This window comes from Mustela lutreola, chromosome 2 (assembly GCF_030435805.1).
Source record: "Mustela lutreola isolate mMusLut2 chromosome 2, mMusLut2.pri, whole genome shotgun sequence".
NCBI lineage: Eukaryota > Metazoa > Chordata > Mammalia > Carnivora > Mustelidae > Mustela > Mustela lutreola.
The window spans coordinates 11,516,782-11,526,367 of NC_081291.1; the positions used below are offsets into that span (position 1 = coordinate 11,516,782).

General features: G+C 39.9%; 1 protein-coding gene across 1 annotated transcript; it reads left to right on the plus strand.

Annotated features, from left to right (window-relative positions):
- Positions 1-5,617: 5,617 nt before the first annotated feature.
- On the plus strand, positions 5,618-6,565 carry LOC131825728 (olfactory receptor-like protein OLF4). The gene has a single exon (XM_059165133.1). The coding sequence runs from the start codon at positions 5,618-5,620 to the stop codon at positions 6,563-6,565; it is 948 nt and encodes a 315-aa protein (XP_059021116.1).
- The last annotated feature ends 3,021 nt before the right edge of the window (positions 6,566-9,586 follow it).

The following is a 9,586-nucleotide window of genomic DNA, read 5'->3' on the forward strand; positions in this document are numbered from 1 at the left end:
TCCTGCTGGGCTTAGGGTTTCTTTCTTGTTCTTTCTCCAGCTCCTTTAGGTGTAGGGTTAGGTTGTGTACCTGAGACCTTTCTTGTTTCTTGAGAAAGGCTTGTACCGCTATATATTTTCCTCTCAGGACTGCCTTTGTTGTGTCCCACAGATTTTGAACCGTTGTATTTTCATTATCATTTGTTTCCATGACTTTTTTCAATTCTTCTTTAATTTCCCGGTTGACCCATTCATTCTTTAGAAGGATACTGTTTAGTCTCCATGTATTTGGGTTCTTTCCAAACTTCCTTTTGTGGTTGAGTTCTAGCTTTAGAGCATTGTGGTCTGAAAATATGCAGGGAATGATCCCAATCTTTTGATACTGGTTGAGTCCTGATTTAGGACCGAGGATGTGATCTATTCTGGAGAATGTTCCATGTGCACTAGAGAAGAATGTGTATTCTGTTGCTTTGGGATGAAATATTCTGAATATATCTGTGATGTCCATCTGGTCCAGTGTGTCGTTTAAGGCCTTTATTTCCTTGCTGATCTTTTGCTTGGATGACCTGTCCATTTCAGTGAGGGGAGTGTTAAAGTCCCCTACTATTATTGTATTATTGTTGATGTGTTTCTTTGATTTTGTTATTAATTGGTTTATATAGTTGGCTGCTCCCACATTGGGGGCATAGATATTTAAAATTGTTAAATCTTCTTGTTGGACAGACCCTTTGAGTATGATATAGTGTCCTTCCTCATCTCTTATTATAGTCTTTGGCTTAAAATCTAATTGATCTGATATAAGGATTGCCACTCCTGCTTTCTTCTGATGTCCATTAGCATGGTAAATTCTTTTCCATCCCCTCACTTTAAATCTGGAGGTGTCTTCGGGCTTAAAATGTGTTTCTTGGAGGCAACATATAGATGGGTTTTGTTTTTTTATCCATTCTGATACCCTGTGTCTTTTGACAGGGGCATTTAGCCCATTCACATTCAGGGTAACTATTGAGAGATATGAATTTAGTGCCATTGTATTGCCTGTAAGGTGACTGTTACTGTATATGGTCTCTGTTCCTTTCTGATCTACCACTTGTAGGCTCTCTCTTTGCTTAGAGGACCCCTTTTCAATATTTCCTGTAGAGCTGGTTTGGTATTTGCAAATTCTTTCAGTTGTTGTTTGTTCTGGAAGCTTTTAATCTCTCCTTCTATTTTCAATGATAGCCTAGCTGGATATAGTATTCTTGGCTGCATGTTTTTCTCGTTTAGTGCTCTGAAAATATCATGCCAGCTCTTTCTGGCCTGCCAGGTCTCTGTGGATAAGTCAGCTGCCAATCTAATATTTTTACCATTGTATGTTACAGACTTCTTTTCCCGGGCTGATTTCAGGATTTTCTCTTTGTCATTGAGACTTGTAAATTTTACTATTAGGTGACGGGGTGTGGGCCTATTCTTATTGATTTTGAGGGGCATTCTCTGAACCTCCTGAATTTTGATGCTCGTTCCCTTTGCCATATTGGGGAAATTCTCCCCAATAATTCTCTCCAGTATACCTTCTGCTCCCCTCTCACTTTCTTCTTCTTCTGGAATCCCAATTATTCTAATGTTGTTTCGTCTTATGGTGTCACTTATCTCTCGAATTCTCCCCTCGTGGTCCAGTAGCTGTTTGTCCCTCTTTTGATCAGCTTCTTTATTCTCTGTCATTTGGTCTTCTATATCACTAATTCTTTCTTCTGCCTCATTTATCCTAGCAGTTAGAGCCTCCATTTTGATTGCACCTCATTAATAGCTTTTTTGATTTCACCTTGGTTAGATTTTAGTTCTTTTATTTCTCCAGAAAGGGCTTTTATATCTCTCGAGAGGGTTTCTCTAATATCTTCCATGCCTTTTTCGAGCCCGGCTAGAACCTTGAGAATTGTCATTCTGAACTCTAGATCTGACATATTACCGATGTCCTTATTGATTAGGTCCCTAGCCTTTGGTACTGCCTCTTGTTCTTTTTTTTGTGTTGAATTTTTACGTCTTGTCATTTTGTCCAGATAAGAGTAAATGAAGGGGCAAGTAAAATACTAAAAGGGTGGCAACAACCCCAGGAAAATATGCTTTAGCCAAATTAGAAGAGATCCAAAATCGTGAGTGGGGAGAAAGGGGATAAAAAGAGGTTCAAAAAGGAAGAAAGAAAAAAAAAAAAAAAGAAAAGAAAAAAAAAAAAAAAGAAAAGAAAAGAATTTTTAAAAAAAGAATACACCTAAGAAAAATGTAAAAAAGAAAAAATATATATATTAGATAAACTAGTATAAAATCGTTAAAAAAGAAAAAGGTAACAGTTAAAAAAAAATTTTACCCGAAGGCGAGAAAAAAAAAAAAATGAAAAAGAAAAAATTAAATTAACTGCAAGACTAAAAAAAATCACAGGAAAAAAGCCATGAGTTCCGTGCTTGGCTTTCTCCTCCTCTGGAATTCTGCTGCTCTCCTTGGTATTGAAACCGCACTCCTTGGTAGGTGAACTTGGTCTTGGCTGGATTTCTTGTTGATCTTCTGGGGGAGGGGCCTGTTGTAGTGATTCTCAAGTGTCTTTGCCCCAGGCGGAATTACACCGCCCTTACCCGGGGCTGGGGTGAGTAATCCGCTCCGGTTTGCTTTCAGAAGCTTTTGTTCCCTGAGCGCTTTCCGTAGAGTTCCGGAGGACGGGAATACAAATGGCGGCCTCCTGGTCTCCAGCCCGGAGGAGCCGAGAGCCCAGGGCCTCACTCCTCAGTGCGCGCTCAGAGAACAGCGCCCAGTTACTCCCGTCTGCCTGACCTCCGGCCGCGCTCCGAGCTCACCGAGCCTGCGACCGGTTCAAGGTAACACCGAGCTGCGAGCTCACTGTCGGCTCTGTCTCTGTAGCCGGCTTTCCCGTTCCAATACCCGCAAGCTCTGCGACACTCAGACACCCCCGATCCTTCTGTGACCCTGCGGGACCTGAGGCCACGCTGACCGCACGTGGGCTTCGCCCGGGTTTAGCCTCTGGAGTGATGTCCCTCAGCGGAACAGACTTTTAAAAGTCCTGATTTTGTGCACGGTTGCTCCGCCGCTTGCCGGGAGCCGGCCCCTCCCCCCCGGGGTCTATCTTCCCGTCGCTTTGGATTCACTTCTCCGCCAGTCCTACCTTTCAGAAAGTGGTTGTTTTTCTGTTTCTAGAATTGCTGTTCTTCTTCTCTTCGATCTGCCGATGGATTTTCAGGTGTTTGCAATCTTTAGATAAGCTATCTAGCTGATCTCCGGCTAGCTGAAGCAGTCTCAGCTTGCTACTTCTCCGCCATCTTCTGATTCGGTCTGTAACTTTTATATGTAGTTTTATTGATGTCCTACTATATTGTTTGGTTACACTTACCCTGAGGTCATAAGCCCTGTGGGTTTTTGTAAGGTCTGAGGGAAGGGACAGATTTCATATTTTTCCAGACAGATACCCTTTATGCCATCATTTACTGAGAAATTCAACCTTTTCCAAGAAAACTAAAATACAACCTCACCATGTGGTAAATGTCCTCATACATTGAGACCTGATTTCTAACTCATTTAACAAGTAAATACTGAGCATTCTAGGAACATATATATTATATTCTTTTGTGTCTAGTACTTCTACAATTTAATTATTAACCCATATTGACATCATTAATTATTGCTATTTTGTATTCTATTTTAGTTCATTTTGGTTTTTCATGCAGTTTTGCCTAGAATAGGTGTTTTTGAAATGGCTCAATTTACATTTTAACCTGGTTTTGTGATCCCTTCATTCTGTTCATTCTATACCTATCCACATTCAAAGGGATTTTTACATTAAACACATATATTCACAAAACTTGGTGAAAAAAAACATAAACGAACAAAGAAGGCAAAGTCCTTGCACTTTTGAATCATGAACCCTCACAATGAGGACACGACACAATGAAATAAATGTGTGTATGAAATGATATCCGCAGACAAAATGATGTGAAGAAAATTATTTAGTACGAAAAGATAGAATTGTCATGGTGTGGACAGGAGTGTAGAGCATGGTCTATGGACCCCTTTGCACATTGGGTGAAATCCAGAATGAGGATTAGAGTGTGCCCACTGGGTTCATAAAAGAGAGATCTATACCCAAATCTCAAGAATCGCAATAAAATATGCCATATAGAGAAGGGATAAAGGGACCGACCTCATCCCCTATCAGACCACATAGAAATGAATTGGCCAGAAATGATACAGGAGACTATGGACTCTGAAAAACAATCTGAGGGGTTTGAAGTGGGGTGGGGGGGAGGTCGGGGTACCAGGTGGTGGGTATTATAGAGGGCACGGATTGCATGGAGCAGTGGGTGTGGTGAAAAAAATAATGATACTGTTATGCTGAAAATAAATAAATGAAAAAAAATTTAAAAAAATAAGCCTTCTATGCTTGATGTGAAAGTGCTCAACTTTTGGTGTGTTACGTACACTTCCTTTTGTGGAGTGTTTGTTTAACCCATTGCTCAATTTTGAGAATATATATATATAAATATATATAGGCATATATTTTAATATTTAAATATATTATTTATCCATTGGAGGTTTAAGAATTGGCAACTTTGCGTTTTGTAAGGGAAAGGTCACTCATCTGGCCTATGTGGGTTGGATCCATTCCTGGCATAATCAAGATGGCAGGGGCAGAGAAAGACAAGGGAATAACACAGCCAGGAAAGGATGGTGGGGTGTGTGTGTCTTGTAGAGTGTGAGCAGTCCCCACAACAAGGTGCCAGGACTGACAACTCCCAAGGTGACATCCACAGGGGCCAGAATTCAATCAAGAGAGTCCACTAAGAAGGCTATTTGGTTCAATTCATGAGATGCCTTTGCAAAACGAGGAATACAGTGGGAGAGGCAGTGTGGACAAGGAGGCCCCTGTGCCTTGAGGTTTCAGAGTTAGCAGAGAGGTCATTTCTCTCCTCAGTGTGTCTGACGACTTTCCTCCACAGGCTCTCTCCTGCTCATTCCCCTTGTAGCACTGGCTTTGCTTTTTTGATTTGAGCATTGGAAAGAAGTACCTTACTTGAGGCCTTTGCCCTCATCATTTCCTCTGCTGGGCACACACTTACCCCATAATTCTTGATCTGCCTCTGTCTCTTACTTCAGATTTTTGTTCCAATGTCACCTTGTTCACAGAATTGGTTTACATACCCAAGAAAATAGCATGCCCTATTCACTCTGCTTTATCCTTGTTGTCCTTTTCTTCATACCATCTGCCACCCTCTGAAATGCTATTTATTTTCTTATTTGTTAATGTATTCCTTCTCCATTATTGAGTGATAGGGAATTTTGTTTTTTAGCACCCTATACTCATCACCTAGAAAATGTCTAAATCACGGCCAGGATGTAATTTGCATTTCTAGGATTTGGTAATTTTTTTTTTTAATTAAAAGTGTGGAATACATGGCCTTTTGTCAATTAAGTGACTGAAACAAAAATCCCATAACTATTGTAATACAGGGGATCCCCTGAATTGTATCATATCTATGTACAAAATATTAAAATAAACATTTAGACTACAAAATTAAAGGTAGCATTTTAATGCTGTGAGTAATACAACTGTGTGAAAATTAATCATGCTATTTGCCTCTATCCTTGAAGTCACCTCCACCACATGAAACCCAGCAATAATACACAAATTTCAGAGTTTCTTCTTCTGGGATTTTCAGAGGAACCAGAACTGCAACCCCTCATATTTGGGCTTTTCTTCTCCATGTACCTGATCACTGTGTGTGGAAACCTGCTCATCATCCTAGCCATCCACTCTGACTCCCACCTCCACACCCCCATGTACTTCTTCCTGGCCAACCTCTCCTTTGTAGACATCTCTTCCACTTCCACCACTGTCCCTAAGATGCTGATGAATATACACACAGAAAGTGAAGTCATAACCTATGCAGGCTGTGTCACACAGATTTATTTTTTCATACTCTTTGCTGTTTTGGATATCTGTCTTCTGGCCGTGATGGCCTATGATCGCTATGTGGCCATCTGTCACCCCCTACACTACATGATCATCATGAACTCTCAGCTCTGTGGACTGCTGGTTCTGATGTCCTGGATCATGTGTATCCTGCATTCCCTGTTACAAACCTTAATGGTGTTGCGGCTATCCTTCTGTACAGAGGTAAAAATCCCCCACTATTTCTGTGAACTCAATCAGATGATCCAACTTGCCTGTTCTGATACCTTTCTTAATAATTTGGTGATGTATTTTGCAGCTGTCTTTCTGGGTGTTGGTCCTTTTGCTGGTATCCTTTACTCTTATTCTAAGATTGTTTCCTCCTTATGTAGAATATCATCAGCTCAGGGCAAGTATAAAGCATTTTCCACCTGTGCATCTCACCTTTCTGTTGTCTCCTTATTTTATTGTACAAGCCTAGGAGTGTACCTTAGCTCTGCAGCTACCCAGACCTCCCATGCAAGTGCAGTAGCCTCGGTGATGTACACTGTGGTCACACCCATGCTGAACCCCTTCATCTACAGCCTGAGGAACAAAGATGTAAAGAGGGCTCTGAAAACATTCTTTGTGAAGGAGACTCTATGTGGCCAATTGTCATAGGAAAGAACAAGTTCCTAAGGTTGCTTAGGCTTAGCTTCCTGAGCAAAATTTTATTGAACAAGTATTTTTATTCAGTTCCTAATACCAACGTAAAATGACTAAATTAGTGTTTAAAGCACATTTATGCTCTGACAATTCAAGGGGTTAAAACTCTAAAATGGTTCTCATTGGGCTAAAAAAATGTTTGCAAGATTTGGTTCATTCTGGAAGCTACAGGGAAGAATCTGTTTACTTTTTTATTCCTAAATCATTAAAATAGTGCAAAAAAAATCTAAATATATTTTTTATAAGTAACAAATGCTTGACAATAAGGGATGAAATGACAGCTCTAAATTTACTAGTATGAAATTCCTAATCATTTGGCAAATGTATCAAAAGCTGAGGTATGTCTTGCTCAAGGCATTTTGTTTGGTTGGGGTTTACCTGATTTCAAGCTTTATCACAAAGCTGTGATCACCAAGACAGCATGGTACTGGCATAAAAACAGACACATAGACCAGTGGAACAGAGGAGAGAGCCCAGATATGGACCCTCAACTCTATGGGCAATTAATCTTCGACAAAACAGGAAAAAATATACAGTGGAAAAAAGACAGTCTCTTCAATAAATGCTGCTGGGAAAACTGGACAGCTATAAGTAAAAGAATGAAACTCGACCATTCTCTTACACCGTATACAAAGATAAACTCAAAATGGATAAAAGACCTCAAAGTGAGACAGGAATCCCTCAGAATCCTAGAGGAGAACATAGGCAGTAGCCTCTTCGATATCAGCCACAGAAACTTCTTTCAAGATATGTTTCCAAAGGCAAAAGAAACAAAAGGGAAAATAAACTTTTGGAACTTCATCAAAATCAAAAGCTTCTGCTTTTGGAAAGCTTCTGCAAAGGAAACAGTCAAGAAAACAAAAAGGCAACCCACGGAATGGGAGAAGATACATGAAAATGACAGTAAGGACAAAAGGTTGATATCCAGGATCTATAATGAACTCCTCAAACTCAACACACATGAAACGGGCAAACATATCAAAAAATGGGCAGAAGATATGAACAGACACTTCTCCAATGAAGACATACAAATGGTATCAGATACCTAAAAAAATGTTCATCATCACTAGCCCTCAGGGAGATTCAAATTAAAAACACATTGAGATATCACCTTATAGCAGTTAGAAAGGCCAAAATTAACAAAACAGGAAACAACATGTGTTGGAGAGGATGTGGAGAAGGGGGAACCTTCTTCCACTGTTGGTGGGAATGCAAGTTGATGCAGCCTCTTTGGAGAATAGTGTGGAGATTCCTCAAGAATTTAAAAATAGAACTTCCCTTTACCCTGCCATTGCACTCTTGGGTATTTACCCCCAAGAATACAGATGTCGTGAAAAAAAGGGCCATCTGTACCCCAATGTTTATAGCAGCAATGGCCACGGTCGCCAAAAGATGCCCTTCAACGGACAAATGGATAAGGAAGATGTGGTCCATATACACTATGGAGTATTATGCCTCCATCAGAAAGGATGAATACCCAACTTTTGTAGCAACATGGATGGGACTGGAAGAGATGATGCTGAGTGAAATAAATCAAGCAGAGAGAGTCAATTATCATATGGTTTCACTTATTTGTGAAGCATAACAAAAATCATGGAGGATAAGGGGTGTTAGAGAGGAGAAGGGAGTTGGGCTAAATTGGAAGGGGAGGTGAATCATGAGAGACTATGGACTCTGAAAAACAATCTGAGGGGTTTGAAGTGGCAGTGGTTGGGAGGTCGGGGTACCAGGTGTTTGGTATTATAGAGGGCACGGATTGCATGGAGCACTGGATGTGGTGAAAAAATAATGAATACTGTTTTTCTGAAAATAAATAAATTGAAAAAATTTTAAAATAAATAAAATTGTTTCCTTTTTCCCTCCCTTCCCCTATTAAAAAAAAAAAGAAAATATTTTTTTTTTTAATTCTAAAAATGTTGGGGCGCCTGGGTGGTTCAGTGGGTTAAGCCTCTGCCTTCGCTCAGGTCATGATCTCAGGGTCCTGGGATCTAGCCCCACGTCAGGCTCTCTGCTCAGCGGGGAGCCTGTTTCCCTTCCCCTCTCCCTGCCTGCCTCTCTGCCTACTTGTGATCTCTGTCTGTCAAATAAATAAATAAAAATCGTTAAAAATAAATAAATAAATAAATAAATAAATAAATAAATAAATCTAAAAATGGAATTGATAAGATAGGTTGGTTGGGAAAGAAAAATAAAAAGAAAGTGGAGAGGACCACATGGTCCTCTCAATTGATGCAGAAAAAGCATTTGACAAAATCCAGCATCAAAATGCTGATCAAAATGCTTCAAAGTGTAGGGATAGAGGAAACATTCCTGAACCTCATCAAATCTATCTATGAAAGACCAACAGAAAATATTATCCTCAATGGGAAAAGCTTGAAGCCTTCCCGTTGAGATCAGGAACAAGACAAGGATGCCCACTCTCACCACTCTTGTTCAATATAGTATTAGAAGTCCTAGCAACAGCAATCAGACAACAAAGAGAAATAAAAGGTATCCAAATTGGCAATGAAGAAGTCAAACTCTCTCTCTTCGCAGATGACATGATTCTTTATATGGAAAACCCAAAAGACTCCACCCCCAAACTATTAGAACTCATACACAATTCAGCAACGTGGCAGTATAGAAAGTCAATGTGCAGAAATCAGTGGCTTCCTCATACACTAACAATGAAAATACAGAAAGGGAAATTAGAGAATTGATTCCATTTACTATAGCACCAAGAACCATAAGATACCTGGGAATAAACCTAACGAAAGAGGTAAATGATCTGTACTTGAGGAACTACAAAACACTCATGAAAGAAATTGAAGAAGACACAAAAAGATGGAAGACCATTCCATGCTCTTGGATTGGAAGAATAAACATGGTTAAAATGTCTCTACTGCCTAGAGAAATCTATACTTTTAATGCCATTCCGACCAAAATTCCACCGGTATTCTTCAAAGAGCTGGAGCAAATAATCCAAAAATTTGTATG